Consider the following 19472-nt stretch of genomic DNA (forward strand, 5'->3'; position numbering starts at 1 on the left):
TACTACTACATCTGTCCTGACTGACTAGATGGTCTGGACTAAAATATTACATACATAGATATTATTTTGGAAATAATATTAATTCAGATAACAGGACAGGACACAATCAGAAGCCTCAGAGATTCCAGAAGTTGACTGCAGACCGATATTACTCTAAACTACAGTTTCCCACATTAACCCATATGAATGTAATGCAAAGAATAAAAAAAAAAACACAGCGTTTATTGTTATATATGTTTATTTTTATTTTAATGGTCAATGAATAATGAAATTCACACCCACAATAAAACAGAAGCTCTCTGCTCTTTGCAATTTAGTCAAGTCACTCGTCAGATCTAAAGTGTTTCCCCTCAGCTGAGCAGCGTCTGTGACCCAACACACATGAACAAAATGCTGAGCTAGACATTAATGAATATTTTCAGTCCTAAATCTGACACACCCACAGACCTGTCTCTGACCTTTACCCTGAACATCACCCTGACCATAAGGCTCACCCAACTCTAACCATGACCATAAAAATACATCATAACCAAACATCACCCAGATAAAGAGCCTCAGCTCAACACTACATCTCAATTATAATCCAGCAAGTAGATCACAGAGAAAACACAAACTAGTTTTCACCAAATTTCACCAAAGCACATCCACTCTGTAGCAGGAACGCCTGGTTTGGTCAGAGCTAACAGTGTGAGGAGGACAAAGAGGAAAGCTTAACCTAGTGTGTAAACACTTAAAGTTTTAGAATACAATCCATATATAGAAATTAAGCTACAAAAACAGCCTGTTTTGAAGTCATGTTTTTTGTGATGTCACAGAAACCAACACATTTATGTATTTCCACCTATTGAGCCTACAGCAGTTTAGCCCCGCCCACTCACGCTGAAGCTATAAGGCTGTTTTAGGCTGGACTGCTTTCTGAATGAGGCACATTTCAAGACAGCCAAACAAAACAGAGCTGATTTACATATATCAGTCTTAAAGGCACAGTGACAAACAGCCTGTTGAGCTATAAGGGATAAAGAGAGGTTGGAAAGTGTGCATTTAGTGAATAATGAATCTGAATGTGGGATGTGGCCCCTTTAAAATGTGCTGAAAGGGTCAAAAGCAGGAGAACATTATAAACTCACTGTCTTTTATTGTTTTCTCCTCCTTTACATTCAGGAATGATAAAATGTGCTATGATGCCTTTGTTTACAGTGAACAGGGACAACGTCCTCACAACAATTAGTGTCAAACACCTGATTAGGAAACACACTAGAACATAAAGACTGTGAGAACACATAAGAAAAGACCTCTATAATGAGGCTGCTGTTTGAACATTAAGTGTCATTGAAATCTCCTTGACGTTTGACCAGTTCACTGGAATTTTGGAAATTTCAAATTTCTAATGCAGTTCACTTATTATTACTCATTAACGTAAATACACATTAAATGAAATATTATGCAACTGCTGGACATTTTTGCACTGATTGTTATAGTTCATTATTACGCTTTTAATAATGATTTTTACTATATTGTATTTGTATTTTGTATGTAGTATTTCCTCTCATCAAATTCCTCAAAGCAGTAGTGTCTGAAAGTACCATTTACATTTATAGTATTTGGCAGACGCTCTTATCCAGAGCGACTTACAATTTGATCATTTTACACAGGTCGGTGAAGGCAGTATTGGGAGTCTTGCCCAAGGACTCTTATTGGTATAGTGTAGGGTGTTTACCCAGGTGGGGATTGAACCCCAGCCTGCAGTGTAGAAGGCTGTAAAAATGTAAACCACTTAAGTAGCACTTTATATCCCAGTACACAAATGTAAATGCAGTAAATGTAGTGAAATCAAAAAAGAAATAATACAGCAAAGTAAATCATTTCAAATCCACCACTTACCAGCCATTTCTTGTGGATCACATAACCTCGCTTTTGAAAACAGGTTCACCCAGAATCCAGCATAGAGAGGCTGAGTGAATGTGGTGTGGACTGTGTGTAGGAGGGTCATTGTGTCAGAGACGCTGTAGAAGGACAGAGTTCCTGCACTGTGATCCACATACACTCCTATTCTGGAGGATAATGTGGCTGAGAGCTCAGTCTCAATATTGTTGTGCCAGAAAGAGAGAGAGGAAGAACACCGCAGACTCCAGGACTGACTGTTGTGTCCAAACCAGCTCTCATCACCTCGTCCTTTCCTGCTGATCCCTTTATATGAGACTGAGATGTACAGGCATAATCCTTTACTGCACTCAACCTCCCAGTAACAGCGTCCACTCACACTCTCCTTACTCAGCACCTGCTTCCAGCAGTCAAATCTCTCTGGATGATCAGAGTAACGCTGGAATGTCTTACTGTGCATCACCACTCTGTTCTTCTCAGACAGACTGAGGTAACGCTGCACTGTGTTGGGATCCAGAGTCAGATGACAGAAATCTAAAAAAAGCACAATTATTTATGTAGCTTTTTTTACTGCTCCATAATTAGTGGCACCCTTGGTATAGATTAGCATTAATTAGTATTAATTAACTAAAGGGAAGAGGGTATCTGTGTGTGTGTATTGTGTACATACACTGTAGAAAATATTCTTTATTTGTTGGATCTGAGGGTAAAATCATCTGAACTGCTGCAACTGTGGAGAGACACAAGGCAAATATTTAAAATGACATCATTTGGGCATCTCATACAGTAATTTTTTTCTCTCAATTTTCAATTAATATTGGTTTTCAAATGTGTTACTATTAACCAGGATCAATTTAATTCAATAATGACATGATTTTCTACTTTGTAAGTAGATATGGTTTCTGTAGTCTTTCTGTGATAAAGATGAAGCTAGAAAGATCGAAGCTCCTCTTACCATGTGGAGAGATTTTACTGAATTCCTGCTTGCAGAATTCCTCTAGTCTCTCTTTCAGATCAGAGAGAGATTTCCTCACTCCATCAAATGAGAGATGTTGATGGACCGTGATGCTGGGTGAGTCCTCAGATCCAGAAGAGACACAGAGAGACTGGAAACTCTACAGAGAGAGAAAATATCAAAGTGTACAAGATTGATGAATGATCTTAGAAAGACAAAAGACAAAAACAAAACACTGGTGATTTTAGAAAAGTATATTTATTATTGGCTTGATGGATATTTAAAGGAAGGCATTTCAGAACATTTCTGAGTTTCAAGTCTCTTTGTAGATCAGACAGTGCTGGTTACCTGTAGGAAATGGATGTGATCCTCTGTGTGTGAAAGCTGTTCCAGCTCAGTGTCTCTCATCTTTAGATCAGCAATCTCCTGTTCCAGTTGCTCCAGGAGTTCTTCAGCTCCACTCAGTTCAGCCTCCTCCTGAGCTCTGATCAGCTCTGTTACCTCAGAGCGCTTTTTCTCAATGGAGCGGATCAGCTCAGTAAAGATCCTCTCACTGTCCTCCACTGCTGCCTGTGCAGAGCTCTGTTACAACACACACACAAGATGGAGCTCCATTTACACACCAGCTATCATTCACTCTCTCACTAGGACTCTAGATGACTTACTGTCCACATTGTGGCTGTGTGGGATGTCTAAGTGTCCAACACTGGACTCCTCACTGTCTGACTGGAGGAGAGTCTGACTGAGCTGTGAAACAGCTGCTCCAGCAGATCTCTGCTCACTACTCACCTTAAGAGTCTTCACAGCCTGTTTCACCTCCTGCAGCTTCTTCTCTTTCTCCTGGAGTCTCTGCTGGGACTTTCTTTGCACCCTCTTTAGACGACTCTATGAATGAATACAAAAGTTTGTTATTTATATCCCACAAAGATTTGATACTAAATAGTTAAAGTGCACTGTTATTCCCAAAGGCTCTGTCAACATTGCTTCAAGTTTTTAAAGTATACATTTGTTGCAGAATAAGTGTTTACCAGTGTTTAATTAAAGCAACATTAATAAATTAGTACTATTTCATAGTCAATAAATACTCCAAAATTACATGCCTGCTCAGAACTGTGTGGGTGTATCAGATTACATTATGATTGACAGTGGTGTCACCCTGGCAACGTAAATAAACTGACTCCAGTGTCTGAGGTGTGTCTCTTCTACCACCAACAATGCCAGAGACGGCACACGCAGCAGGCAGGATCAGTGTGGCTCAGTCCTACACGTTTGATTTTAAAGAACAATGGTCAAGACCCCCACAGGACCACCACAGAGCAGGTATTATTTAGGTGGTGGATCATTCTCAGTGCTGCAGTGACACTGACGTGGTGGTGGCATGTTAGTGTGTGTTGTGCTGGTACAAGTGGATCAGACACAGCAGTGCTGCTACTGTCTGTAATCATAAAAGTACAAGGTGCTCCTATACGGTAAGTGGAGCTGATAAAATGAACACTGAGTGCAGAAACAAGGAGGTTGTTTCAATGTTCTGGCTGATCAGTGTACTTTGGCAGACCTGATTTCACCTCTGCCAAATTTAGTTTTGCCCAACTTAAGCTGAACTGAAAACTCAACAGAAAAGACCAACGTCATTCTTTCTCTGCCAGTTCACAGTAAAAACATCACAAAAACTGTAGATAACAGTTCGAAGATGAGTAGATGAGATATGCAGACAGTCTTTAAGAGCTTTGACTGTCGTGTTATCACTAAAAGTATGTAAAAAATGCTGAAAGATAAGTGTTGACTTTTTAAATGTTGACTGACTCGTCTCACTCGTTTATCACTAGTTCTGAGAAAGGTGACCATTGAAATGACAGTAAAAATCTTATAAATGTCAGCCTCGGATTCTCGACCTCAAATACAACTGCATGAATTTCAAGGAATAGAGTTCTCACTTGTTTCTCCCTCCTCTCTGCTGCAGCTGAGACTGTATCGTGGCCTTTGTGTTCCTCCATCGTACATAAATAGCAGATGCAGCTGTGGTCAGTACGACAGTAGATCTTCATCACTTCATCATGTTGAGGGCAGATCTTCTCTTGTAGCTGTTTGGAGGCTTCGACCAGCTTGTGCTTCTTAAAGGCAGGAGACTGATAGTGAGGTTTAAGATGAGTTTCACAATAAGAAGCCAGACACACCAAACAGGACTTGATGGCTTTGCGTTTCCTCCCAGTGCAGTAATCACACTCCACATCTCCAGGTCCAGCGTAACAGTGAGCAGGAGAAGCAGCTTGGAGTTCTGTCTTCTTCAGTTTCTCCACCACTTCAGCCAGCATGTTGTTTCTGCGTAGAACAGGCCTTGGAGTGAAGGTCTCTCTGCTGGGAAACTTTGGGTCCTGCCATCCATGTGGATGTTACTTTGACACGTACCACCTACCTAAGCATTGTTGCAGACCATGTACACCCTTTCATGGAAACAGTATTCGCTGATGGCTGTGGGCTGTGAGCATCTGTGGGATGTGCTGGACAAACAAGTCCGATCCATGGTGGCCCCACCTCGCAACTTACAGGAGTTAAAGGATCTGCTGCTAACATCTTGGTGCCAGATACAACAGCACACCTTCGGGGGTCTAGTGGAGTCCATGCCTCGATGGGTCAGGCTGTTTTGGCAGCAAAAGGGGGACCAACACAATATTAGAAAGGTGGTCATAATGTTATGCCTGATTGGTGTATATATTGGTGTTCCAGTGCTGAACTCACTCTGTCTGTTTCAGCCACAGCGAAAAAGGTCTTCAGGCAGCAGAACAGTAATCAGTACAGATGCTCTTCCTTTTCTCCTCTCCTCTCAGAATCGCTCAGAGACACAGGAACACAGGAGGAACCGGGAAAAGCAGGTGAGCAAGTGTTTTATTTTAATATGTCTTATTTATATTTCATTTTTATTATTGTTTTGGGTTGGGGTTTTTTTGATCCGTTGATCATAGATCAGTACAGATTCACTGTTGTTTCAGTTGAATCCACTAGAGGGAACCAGATCTTCATTAATGTTCCAAAAGCGAGAGTTTGTGATGCAGTTCTGTGAGTTATAATCAGAGACACCATAAACTTACTATTTATTGTATGTTTTATCTTTTTTTGTCTTTATGCTATTGATCATCAAACAATATAGACTAAGATAATATTTTATTTTTTATTGCTTTTTCCAACATTTTAAACTATTTTAAATGTAAGGAAATAAATACAAATTGTGCAGCAGGAAAATTCATAGTAAAGTTTGTTCCATGTAGAGGACTGTATTTTCAAATTGCTGTCTTAAGGGGTTGAATCTGATGCAGCCATTCATTAGTAGTGTAGTCTACACATCTGTCTATCTTGTGAGGTATCATTAATGCAAACTGTTTATTAGCTAAAGTTAGTTTGTGTTATTGAAACACCATTTTTTGTCTATGTTTGATATAATCTGCTGTAACATGTCAGCAAACAGAATGCTAAGTCAACACTTATTCTCCAGCTTTGGAGAATACCTATCTATACCTATATACCTAGATGTTTGCTGGCCAGCTTACTTGTGAGGCATACAACTCACTGCTGCACCTCACCTGTCATTCAGACTGAGCTTTATTAGCAGGTTATGGAAAGATCTGCACCAGAATCTTTAGTACAGTTCAATCCAAGTACACACTAAATGAAAGGGAGTAATGGATGGACAGTTTGCTGGTCATTTACTACAGCTTCACAGTAAAACTAAAAAGAAGCAAATTACAAACTTCAATTTAAAGTCAATTTATTTGAGGAAAGGGGGGCTCAAGCCCCCTGAAAAGGGTATACAACCATGTCTGGTGTGAAGAAGAACCAGCTTGAGCAGATTAAAAGGTAAAAATTTTCTTTATTCATGAAGGGATAAATGTAGATCTACACCTAATATGTAGGATGGAGAGAGACAGAAGCATTTGAACATGAGAAAGACTTCAGCCCTTTTATCTTGACCTGAGATGAGTATCAGCTGATGTAGCTGATGGTTTTGTCCTTTTTAAAGAAGGTGTACCAAAACGAGTCAGCTAATCTGGACTGAGTGTACCAAATTCCTAGAAACCTTAAACCTCTCCAATGAGAAAAAAATAAAATCATTTCAGTTTGACTGTCACAATGCTCTTATTGTCATGATACATCACGGACTCATTATTTTGGGTCACAGAATTTCACAGTTGTTCCCCAACCAACCCAGAATCCAGCATAGAGAGGCTGAGTGAATGTGGTGTGGACTGTGTGTAGGAGGGTCATTGTGTCAGAGACGCTGTAGAAGGACAGAGTTCCTGCACTGTGGTCCACATACACTCCTATTCTGGAGGAGGATGAGATCTCAGTCTTAATGTCATCGTATAGCAAAGAGAGAGAGGGAGAACACTGCAGACTCCAGGACTGACTGTTGTGCCCAAACCCGCACTCTTTACCCCGTCCTTTCCTGCTGATCCCTTTATATGAGACTGATATGTACAGCCCATATTTTCCTCCACTCCACTCAACCTCCCAGTAACAGCGTCGACTCACACTCTCCTTACACAGCACCTGCTGCCAGTGGTCAAATCTCTCTGGATGATCAGAGTAATGCTGGACTGTCCCACTGGATGTCACCACTCTGTTCTCCTCAGACAGACTGAGGTAACAATGCACTGTTTTGGGATCCAGAGTCAGCCGACAGAAATCTAATAAAAAGAAATAAAAATAATGATAATGAAAACTTACATAGAAAGATCAGTGGTTGTTCAATTCTGTTCACATTTCTACAGTCCTTATTTTACCTGCAGTCTAATGAGCATCAAGAGATAACAGTGTGTTCCTGTTTAACCTTCAAATGTCAGTCGTGTCGTCAGTGTTTATTTGTGTGTGTGAATGTGTGTGTGCGTGCATGTGTGTGTGTGCGCGTGTGTGTGTGAGTGTGTGTGCGTTTGTGTGTGCATGCGTGTGAGTGTGAGTAAGTGTATGTGTGTGTGTGTGCGTGCGAGTGTGTGTGTTTGTGTGTATGTGTGTGTGTGTAAGTGTTTGTGTGTGTATGTGTGTGTGTGAGTGCGTGTGAGTGAGTGTGTTTGTGTGTATGTGTGTGTGTGCGTGTTTGTGTGTGTGTGTGTTTGTGCGTGTGTGTGTGCGTGTTTGTGTGTGTGTGTGTTTGTGCGTGTGTGTGTTTGTGCGTGTGTGTGTGCATGCGTGTGTGAGTAATTGTGTGTGTGTGAGTGAGTGTGTGTGTGTGAGTGTGGTGTGTGTGTGAGTGTGTGTGTGTGCGAGTGTGTGTGAGTGTGTGTGTGTGTGTGTGTGTGTATGTGTGTGTGTGTGTGAGTGTGTGTGTGAGTGTGTGTGTGTGTGTGTGTGTGAGTGAGCGTGTGAGCGTGTGTGTGTGTGTGAGTGTGTGAGTGTGTGTGTGTGTGTGTGTGTGTGTGTGTGTGTTGTGTACATACACTGTAGAAAATCTTCTCTGGTTTTTGGCTCTGAGGGTAAAATCATCTGAAGTGCTGCAGCTGTGGAGACAAACAAACCAAATGATCCAATGGAACGAATCAAGAAGACTCAAAATAGCGCCACCTACTGGAGCAAAAAGGTTCATTAAATGTATCTTAACTGGTGTCTTTATAGAACCAACAGAGACTCCAGATAAAAACTGAACCAGGCAGCCGGTCAGACCCTCCATTTTTATGTACATTTAGAAGAAACAAAGAAGCTGACATTGGCTTGTCATCCTGATATACTTTCACAGAAACAGGGAAAAATACGTAAGCTGTGCTCAAAGAACAGCACTGTAGCGATGCTCTGAAGCAGTGGTCACCAAATCAGGTCACAGAGATTTACCTTCCTGTACAGTCTAGTTCCAACCACAGTCTGACACAGTCCTTGGCAAACCACAACACCAAATAGCATGTCAAAACTGTATGTCAGTTTTAATTGTGGCCCTTTGGATGAATCAGAGTAGTGTAGTGTGTAGGTAAAGGAAAATTAGATGCAGGATTGGAACGAGGTTTGGTAACCACTGCTCTATGGACATAATGCCTATACAGAGCCCTGTAAAACTCCCTTAATAGATTAGTCTGAATCACAAATGACCCTTACACAGATTGTTCCAGACAGAATTTTTATTGCAACCAGTTGAATGATAGATTAGAATTGATTAGAATGATTTTAAGTCTTCATTTTAACAGCTTTCCTTCAGTCTGATCAAACTCCACGACTGATGGGGCAGTTGTGGGCTGGAGGTTAGGGAACCAGCCTTGTGACCGGAAGGCCGCCAGCTCGATCCCCTAAGCTGACAGTACATGACTGAAGTGCCCTTGAGCAAGGCACCTAACCCCCAACTGCCCCTGGGTGCTGTGGATAGGGCTGCCCACAAGTGTGCTCACTAGTGTGTATGTGGTGTTTCACTGCATGGATTGGTTAAAAGCGGAAGGTGCAATTTCCCCATTGTGGGACTAATAAGGGTCACTTAACTAAAAGGTACTTGAATTAAGGGGGTCTTTCATCCAGAAATGGTGAACTTCTTTAAATAACCACAGGAAGAGGCCCATTGTAAGCCAACTGTGTCCTCATTAGACCAACATCTTTCATGTGTTTATACTTGGAGCTTCTACAGCAGAGGGGTTGAATACTTCTGCAAACAGCATTTTCAGTTTGCAATGTTTTTGTCACAGTATTTTCTTACATAAATCCAATATCACAAGGTCAGTCTTTTAAAGTACAATATTACAGAACAAAGGTGTGATTTGTAATCCAGGTGAGTCTGTTTAATTTTGAGGAGGTTGAATACTTTTGCAAGGCACTTTAAATGAAGTCTTAGTGTTAATATTTGTGTGTACCTGACGTACCTGATTAGTCTTATAAATGTAAGTGTATTTGTAATTGTTGTGAAAAGAAATAAAAGAAGTTATTATTATGAATTATTATTATGAATTTTGCTATTTAATTATGCTGTTGAGTCCAAACTCAAACTTTTTTTAACATAACTTGTATGGTCTTTATTAGTCTCTGGCTGAGAGAGAAGATGTTCATCATTCTGATTCACAGCAGGAAGCTCCTCTTACCATGTGGAGAGATTTTACTGAATTCCTGCTTGCAGAATTCCTCTAGTCTCTCTTTCAGATCAGAGAGAGATTTCCTCACTCCATCAAATGAGAGATGTTGATGGACAGTGATGCTGGGTGAGTCCTCAGATCCAGAAGAGACACAGAGAGACTGGAAACTCTACAGAGAGAAAACAATGTAATGGAGAAAGTTAAAGATGCATATGAGGAATGATTTGGTCAAAGAAAGATGGGTCATTTCACCCAAAACATTTAAGAAGAGGCTTAGAACCTGTCTGTAGATTAGTGATTCAGAGTGATCTATCCAGTCTCTATATTTTTGTTGAAACTGAATTATGTATACAGAGTGAATCATTTAAAAAAGTGGCTATTTTACAAAAAATAAAAGTTTCCTTTTTGAAAATGGCATACTAAGTCTGAGTTACAAGGTTCTATCTGCAGCAGCCAATCGGTGCAGCTAATGAATGTGGGATAACCAATCGAAATTCATGTTTTACCCATGTAGCTTCGCTATGAAGGAAATGAACCTTTAGAGTTTTAAAACAGTTTAGTAAGACATCATAGTAGCACAAGTTAAATGGAGGAGTAACACTGCTAACTGAACAACTAATTTAAAATGTAGCCTTTATTCAAGTTAGAAACAGTTAGTTAGCTAGCGACTGCTAATATTCACTAAAGTTAGCCAGCTTGGTAGCCAGGTAGCTAAATTATCATCTCTATGAAAAAAGAGAACAATATATCTAAAAGCTGAGTTCATGGTTCTGTCACTGATCAGCTAAAATGGGCATCTTTGGAGGTTATTAGAAGCTAGAAAGTTAAACTAATATTAGCAACCTGCTTCACTATCAAGTCGGTGTTAGACAGCTGGCTAACTAATATCCAGCATAAGCAGCAAGCTAGCTACTGGAGTAGCATGATAAAGTAGCTAAATCTAAAATAATGTAATAAAAATACAATTTAAACATTTCATTTCAGAAATACTGAGGATGAGCGCAGTGAGACTGTGGCAGTGAAGCAGAAGGACAAACAGCAGTAGAGAGAAAATATTTCTAATGATGATGTAGAACCATAAATAAATTTTCGGAAGTGAACATGTGGAGTCTTGTTTATTCAGACTGTTTTCCCCACTTACAATGATAGAGCACAATATATTTATCCTATATCACAATAAATTTCCCCACAGTAACAAATTCTCATAGTGATTTAGTATAATAGATTTATGCTATGAAGTCAGCCTGTGCAAATTCTCATTTCTTGATGTCCTCATAATATTTATTTCCATATATTTTAGTCAACATGCTCATAATACGATTATGGCTCATGGAGTCTGTAGAAATATCTGAAAATAATCATGTAAAACAGTGTGCTACATTGTGTAACACTAAACCTGCTGCCCTTATATTTACCTAAATTTCATATTCTTTAACCATTTATGATGATAGAGTCTAAATAATTTTAAAATCCGATCTATCTAAACATTTAAGACGTTAAAGGGTTCTGTCTGTGTTTGGTCCATTCCAGAAAAGAATGTTTACTATTTTGAAAGTTAAATCTTCGATACTTAATATCTTAAAACTGCATTAAACACAGACAGAACCTTATAATTCCAGATTGAACCTTGTAGATCAGATTGTTACCTGTAGGAAATGGATGTGATCCTCTGTGTGTGAAAGCTGCTCCAGCTCAGTGTCTCTCCTCTTTAGATCAGCAATCTCCTGCTCCAGTTGCTCCAGGAGTTCTTCAGCTCCACTCAGTTCAGCCTCCTCCTGAGCTCTGATCAGCTCTGTTACCTCAGAGCGCTTTTTCTCAATGGAGCGGATCAGCTCAGTAAAGATCCTCTCACTGTCCTCCACTGCTGCCTGTGCAGAGCTCTGTTACAACACACACACAAGATGGAGCTCCATTTACACACCAGCTATCATTCACTCTCTCACTGGGACTCTAGATGACTCACTGTCCACATTGTGGCTGTGTAGGATCTCTAAGTGTCCAACACTGGACTCCTCACTGTCTGACTGCAGGAAAGTCTGACTGAGCTGTGAAACAGCTGCTCCAGCAGATCTCTGCTCACTACTCACCTTAAGAGTCTTCACAGCCTGTTTCACCTCCTGCAGCTTCTTCTCTTTCTCCTGGAGTCTCTGCTGGGATTTAATCTGCACTTTCTTTAGATGACTCTATGAATAAATACATTTTATTCAGAACTTTGTAATTTATAACCCACCACAAAGATTTGGTACTAAATAGCTAAAGCTCATTTTGCACTAAAAGTATGCAAAAAAATGCTGGAAGATGAGTGTTGACTCTTTGAATGTTGACTGACTGGTCTTGCTGGCTTGTTTGTCACCATTTCTGAGAAAGGTTGAATTTCTTTCCTGCTTCCTCACCCACAGCAGTTTCATTTTTTAAATCATTACAAAAGTATCACTATGATTTCAACAATTTAAATCACAGGAAAAATCATAAATGACTACGTCTGATTCTAGATCACTAACACAACTGCATGAATTCCAAACAATATAGAGTTCTTACTTGTTTCTCACTTCTCTCTGCTGTAGCTGAGACTGTATTGTGTCCTCTGTGTTTATCCATCGTACATAAATAGCAGATGAAGCTGTGGTCAGTACGACAGTAGATCTCGATCAGTTTATCATGTTGAGGGCAGATCTTCTCTTGTAGCTGTTTGGAGGCTTCGACCAGCTTGTGCTTCTTAAAGGCAGGAGACTGATAGTGAGGTTTGAGATGAGTTTCACAAAAAGAAGCCAGACACACCAAACAGGACTTGATGGCTTTGCGTTTTCTCCCAGTGCAGAAATCACACTCCACATCTCCAGGTCCAGCGTGAGCAGTGGCTTGGAGTTTCTTCTTCAGTTCCTCCACCACTTCAGCCAGCATGTTGTTTCTGCGTAGAACAGGCCTTGGACTGAAAGTCTCTCTGCACTGGGGGCAGCTGTAGACCCCCCTCTGATCATCCTCATTCCAGCAGCCATTAATACACACCATACAGTAACTGTGTCCACAGTGAATGGTCACTGGATCCTTCAGCAGATCCAGACAGACTGGACAGCTGAACTGGTCCTGAACTACTAAAATACTGGCCTCTGCCATTTTCCTGCACTCACAGACGGAGAGACAGCAGCTCTCTGAGATCAGTTTTGGTTACTCTGAACTGAGTAGGAGTGGCTTTCTTTTGTGCAAATACATTGCGAGACACTCCATGAGAAAGAGGAGGAGAAAAGAGAGAGACAGTTGTGTTTGTGGCACTAAAGTGAGCTTATTTAATTTAACTAAGTAAATGGACTTCCAAAGGTTTGCAGCCTGTTCCAATCCTGGATTTACACTCCCTACCTGAACCATTTTCACAAAATCACCAATAGCTGGACTCCAGAGTTGATGGTTGAACATTGGAGAAAAAAAGCACTAGAAAATCTAGAAGACCACAACACACTTAAGCACTTAACACTGATTCTGAACACTGGGCTTCACAATAAGAGACTCACTGCCTACCTCACCCACAACCTAGTCAGGACCTGTGTTGGGGGATTGGACTTCCAAAGCTTTGGTGTCCTCTAAAGGAATTATCTTGTCCACATCAGTACTGGCATCCATCATGCTTAGGCTGTAGATTTCTACCCACAGCCTTGCACAGATGATGCCACTGACCCTCTTATTGGCTCCCAGTGGTTCTGCCCCCTGGACCTGCATAGTAGATAATGGCAGGTGGCACTTGCCCCAGAAGCCAAAGAAAACATCCCATTCACTGTGGAGTTGAGGCCTGTGGAGGTTCAAGGTGATGCCATTTGGCCTCTGTAATGGCTCTGCCGCTTTTGAGAGGCAGTAGTGGTGAGTACTCACTGTCATGCCTTGTGACCACTGCATAGTCTACCTGGACAAACTATCTGTCCAGACACTGACAGCACACCACCATGACTTTGGTCAGCGGTGCTCCTGATTGGTCATAAGTTGTACAAATCAGCATCTTTCATTTAGCTTCCCTCCAGAGCTCGACATCAGCAAAGAGCCAGAACCAGTATGTTCAGTAACTGTGCCATTGCTGGGGGCAGCTCACACTGTGCTATGTAAACGGGGCACTGACACTCCTGAGTTGTTGTTTTCTTTGGTGTCTTTTTGAGTAGCCTGCTCTCTCTGGCCTGCATGCCATAATTTTTTTTTTTAATAATCAGGCTCCGTTCTGGTTCAGCTTGAACTTTTTTCCCTTGTCATTTGCCATCATGATCATCTGTGCTGAAATCTTTTTAACTGTCACTTGATTTGAATTGGTAAAACACCGAGCCTCATTTTCCAACAGTTCTTAAGAAGAAACTTCTTCTTAAAACCCACTTGTGCAGTTTTTACAAAGATTCTGACACTCAATGTTTTTTATTTGGGATTGATTTATTCTTTCTTAGGTTAAAACAGAATCTACACACGCTTAAGAGCACGAAGGTGAGTTCTGCAGTTTAAGAACACGTCATGAATCTGATGCAAACTTTTTCTTATTATCTTTCTCAGAAACAAATTTAAGAAAAAAAATTAGGAGTATATTGGTGTCTGAAGCCCCTTTGTGAAGAACTATGCACCTCCATAAATATACAGAATATCGTTTTTTATGATTGTTAAAATGTATTCGGCTGTATTCAGTCTTTCCACCCTTCAACAGAAGACAGTGCAGGCAGATGATTCATCTTAATGTGCTTTTCCAAAGTTCCCAAGCTACCAAGCATGTTTGTGCACAACAAGGGTATAATTGTTAGATTTCGACCACATCAATTCAGTCTTAAATGGTCTTTTCCCACACTTAGGCTAAACTTTGGTGATGCACCAGGTATACGGACAAGTGTATTTGAACCCATTTAAAATGTTTAGCATTTGTTATTAATTCTTTAAAAAAAACGACGTACTTGGAATATGATAAAACACTTCAGTTCACTGTTGTTCTCCTGCCTGAGTGTATACAAAAAAGGCTGGTAGTCTGTAGTGCAATCGACTGGAGGAAAAAGGCACAGAAATGGATCTAAATCATCATCTTTTACGGGACTAACAAAGATTTTACATGAAAACTGAGTCAGGAAGCAGCCCATCCATTTTATGTACACCGATCAGGCATAACATTATGACTCCTCCACTTACTATATAGGTGCACTTTGTAGTTCTACAATTACAGACTGTAGTCCATCTGTTTCTCTGCATACTTTGTTAGCCCCCTTTTACCCTGTTACAAAGTGCAGCTATATAGTAAGTGGAGCTGATCGGTGTATATTTACGTGACAGTATATAGTTCCATAGGAGAAAAACATACATCACACATGCTTAAAGGACAGTGTAGCAGTGGTCACAGCCCTGCTTCTGGAGATTGACCTTCCTGTACTGTCTAGATTCCAACCACGATCTGACACACCTGCTCCAGCTAACATACTTCTTCCCTGTCTGTGTGATATTTAACTGAAGAACTTTACTTAAGCTGATCTGAAAGCAGGCTGTCGTGCTGAAACCACTCAAACACTGTACTGCTCCACAGGAAGAACTACACAGCTAACGTCACGTCACACAGTGAGAGTGAGTGCTGTTTCAGGACTGGACCAGGTTCATTCTTCATTCCATATTCAGCATTTACTGCTGTTATTGGCCTGATACTGATACCAGTTATTGGATCTGGGTCATCTCTATTTAAATGCATACAATCCATGTTCTTTTGCATACAAAACACTACTCCAGATGAAACGTTTAACTTTAGTACCGTCTCCTGCACAGCTCGGCTGGAGTGGACAGACACATGTCTGTCATCAAAATCAGCTGAGGGATACCTGTGGAGTATGACAGAGTTCAAAACATGTGAAATCAAAATACATCATGCTATCTTAAAACTGGATGCTGATTTAGCATTTGAGACCTTCTTTTTGAGCCTGTGTGTGTGATGTTAATATGCAAGGACGAGTGCCGTGGTGTGAAAAAATCAGACCCGACACGTTTTAAATAGGCTTTACAGAGCGACTTGCAGCAGTGAATGCTCACCATATTTTTGGCCTGGTTTTATTCGCCCTTTCAGTAATGCTACATATTTCAGTTTGAACAAACCTAACTTACATAGTGCAGCTTTACCATATAAAAACAGAGGCAGCAGCACTGAGAAAACACATTTTTAAAAGGAGAAGAGTAGATTAAATAGCCAGCATGGCTGCCTTTTGCCTTTGCTTTGAAAGGTTAATGGATAGTTTTTATTATTTTCCTCAGTCAACTTTCAGAAGCACATGTACCAAATAAACTCTCTTACCCAGGACGTAGGACATCACTTTAGAGGCATTGAAACAGGACGCAGTGGATCTGATCCTTCAGGGTGGTGATGGGAAATTTTGAATGAATATACCCTTAATCAATAAGTAAATAGATTACACATGTAATCAATAATCAAATAGTCAAGCATAGACTAAAATGGAGTATTAATGTCTCACTAAGAGGCAATATAGGACACACTAGGCCACAGTCTGCCCGTTTGGCGACTCTCCAAACGCAGATGAATGTAGATGACCTTACTTGCAGGTGCACTCTCAGTGAACTCATATCAGTCCCTATGATATATGGTCCAGTAGGGCCTTGTAGGATCAGGTAAACTGGTACAAACTGGCTGAAACCAGCTTTGAGGTGACATCATAACACCCCAGATAAGGGTATATAAGGCACTGTCAGAACACTGTCTCTCGAGACCCTGTGCCATCTGATGCTGGAATAAAGAAGAAGCCTTTTTCCCTCTTTACATGACCTCAGCGTCTTACACTTAAACAGTTATTAGTATAAGTGTTTAGCCAGTAATGAAATATTTTTTATATAATAACATTATGTTGGAGGGTCCGGGGTTGAAGGTGATAGCCCTTGGTCCCGACAGTGGGAGCTGCTCCGTAGCCACTGACCTAATTGCTGATGGGAAAATCACTATAGAACTGGAGGAGCACAATAAAGCAAAGAGGCAGCTGAACATGTCGTTTACACAAAACTGGTGGAATATTTTCGGTGTATATTATTGGCCTGATTGATTTTTTCTGAAAGTTTATTCAATTCAAAGTAAGGCGTTGAAACATTGTTGTGATCAGTGGTGATTCAACCTTGATTCACAGCCGTGAATAAACATTGAAATTCTGGCTGGGATGCCTAACATATGGCTGATTTAAGGTGAACTATTGGTCATTTCCTCTGGCCTATAACATGGCCCACGTAGGGTAAGCGTATGGAATAGCCCTGATCTGGCACACATCTGAACTAAAAGATGCAAGATATATGAAAGGTGAGTGTATGTTATATTTATTTGGCCCAGATTTGGTCCACAACACACCTAAAATGTGGCCAATATAAGGTGGACCTGTGACTGAGTTGAGGCATCCAGACTCATCCTGTCATTCAAGGCCAAATGTGGGCTATAGGAGGACTGCAGAAGTGGGTCACATTTGGGCCAAAAATTCAAAGCTGATAAACTTTCTTGAAAATGGATTCATCCTCTCATGAAACCACATGTCTAGATTTATATCAATACAGCTTTCAGCATTTACTACTGTTTCACGTTTCAGACTTAAAGAATTGTGTTTTTAATTATTTAATATAACGCTGATAAGGGTAGAATCACCTTGCTTTTTTGACTAAAAATACAAAAACAAAAATAATATTTTAACTAACATGAATAAATAAAATGCATTGTTATTTTTATTTATTATTATGGAGTAAACACTTTGTCTTCAACTAATTTGATCTTTGCAGAATCACTGATGTTTCAGTTGAACCCACTAGAGGGAGCCAGATCTCCATTAATGCTCTAAAAGTGAGATCTTGTGATCCAGTTCTGTGAATCATAATCAGAGACACACCATGAACTTTCTTTTTGTTTCTGTTGTTTATCTTTTTTATCTTTATGCTGTTGACCATCAGCCTCAGACACAAAGCCTGAACTGCCCTCAGCGACTGAGTTAGATGACCATATGGAGCCCAGTTCAGTTTGCTGAAGAGTCCAAACTCAAACTGAACTAAAAGCACTTTAACTTCTTCCTTCAGCAGGTAAAATCTTCTCCTTTACAGATTTACACACAGAATATCAACCACTTCTCAGAGTAACAGATAAACACCACAGCGTTCTTCTTTACAGACGCCACTGTCTGTCTGAGCTCCTGAATCTGACTGTGTCTCTCCTGCATTCACACCTGTAATCAGTCTCAGAGTCTGTCTGATTTAGTGGACGTGCAGGTCAAACGTCTCAGCTTACATTCATGGCTTGGTCCAAATATATAAAATGCGAAGAAAAAATGTTTATTTTGTAAATCATATTCAGACGAAAACAGATCAGTCTTAGAGATGCAAGAAATTAGTGTTCATGACTGAAAGGAGAGACATGGACAAATAATATGTCCCTCCAACTGAAGAGAATGAAGGAAAAAAAAACAGATGCACGATCTAATAAATCTATTGTAGGTTTTATCATTTAATTCAGGTGAATGTAATTTAACCACTTTTGCCATTACATTTATACATTTAGAATAAAACACAGGAAAAATGAGTGTTTAGTGCTTATAAACTTTTATTTTTTATCAATGAATAATTAAATTAAACATCAGTTCTCTGTTCTTTGTAATTGCTATTGACAGACTAGAGCCCCCAAACCCCCAACAACCCTGCACTCTCTCACAGACACATGCAGTGGTCAGATTATTTTCCCACAGGTGAGAGAACCCACCACCCAACACATAAGAACCAAGAGCTGAGCTAAACGTTAATGTAGATTAACTGAATCAAATCCTGAATCTGAATTGGGGTCTAACTGTCTAACTGGAACCATCAACTTAGACACAAATCTAATCCTAATCTTAACCAAAGACACACTAAAGTGTTCTGGCCTGTCAGTGTAGAGCATCATAGAAGAGTAGATGTTTCCTTCAGCCTCTCGTCTCCAAATACGAGACTAAATATTCTGGCCTACAAGGTTCTTATTGACTACAGCAGACGTCAGTAACAGCCTGACAGAATGAAAATTAAACACTGTCCACAACAATAACCTGAACAATAATTTGTCAATATAAAAGGAAAAAATGTAACACGTCCCAAAATCCCTCACATAAACAAACACAAACATGCCCCCCCAAAACAGGCTCTCATCCCCTACAGCTTACAGACTATTCAAAGAGCTCTACTTCATATAAAGTTCTGACCACACTTGTGTTTATAAATGTACATATGATCAAATATGAATTTATTTGCAGATTTTGTTTCTGGTTGTTGCAGTTTGTTTATTGTTTGCTGTTGAGCCCCCATGTTTTATTATTTTATTGTGTTACAATTTGATGTGTAAAGAACATTTAGTCATATTTTGTTCATTAAATTAGATCCTTTCATCCTGTTAAGTTTTTATGTATCGTGAAAATGTATCTTACATGAAGGATGTTTGAGGAAATCTTTGAATGAAAATAACTTCAACTTTTAGCCTGTTGTTATAAAGTAATTCATTCAATTATAATGCAAGAATTTCAGTATTATTTTCAATTTAAAACCTAATGATTATTAACTGAAACATAGTTACATTATTTTGGTTCACATAATCTCACAGTCGATCCAAAATTTTGAAGCCAGAT

The 19472-nt window shown here is 40.0% G+C and overlaps 1 protein-coding gene and 1 pseudogene across 1 annotated transcript in view; both read right to left on the minus strand.

Moving 5' to 3' along the window:
• LOC118800209 (E3 ubiquitin/ISG15 ligase TRIM25-like) overlaps window positions 1–19472 on the minus strand; it is a 31804-nt gene that overhangs the window by 7189 nt on the left and 5143 nt on the right. The window contains exons 2-7 of the mRNA XM_036560402.1: window positions 4771–5170; window positions 3626–3721; window positions 3185–3418; window positions 2837–2996; window positions 2552–2611; window positions 2043–2415 (exon numbers count right to left, since the gene is read on the minus strand). Coding sequence (XP_036416295.1) covers window positions 2043–2415; window positions 2552–2611; window positions 2837–2996; window positions 3185–3418; window positions 3626–3721; window positions 4771–5170 — 1323 coding nt within the window. The remainder of the gene's footprint in view (window positions 1–2042; window positions 2416–2551; window positions 2612–2836; window positions 2997–3184; window positions 3419–3625; window positions 3722–4770; window positions 5171–19472) is intronic.
• Window positions 6916–13003, minus strand: LOC118800211 (annotated as a pseudogene).

This window comes from Colossoma macropomum, unplaced genomic scaffold (assembly GCF_904425465.1).
Source record: "Colossoma macropomum unplaced genomic scaffold, Colossoma_macropomum, whole genome shotgun sequence".
In the NCBI taxonomy this organism is placed as follows: domain Eukaryota; kingdom Metazoa; phylum Chordata; class Actinopteri; order Characiformes; family Serrasalmidae; genus Colossoma; species Colossoma macropomum.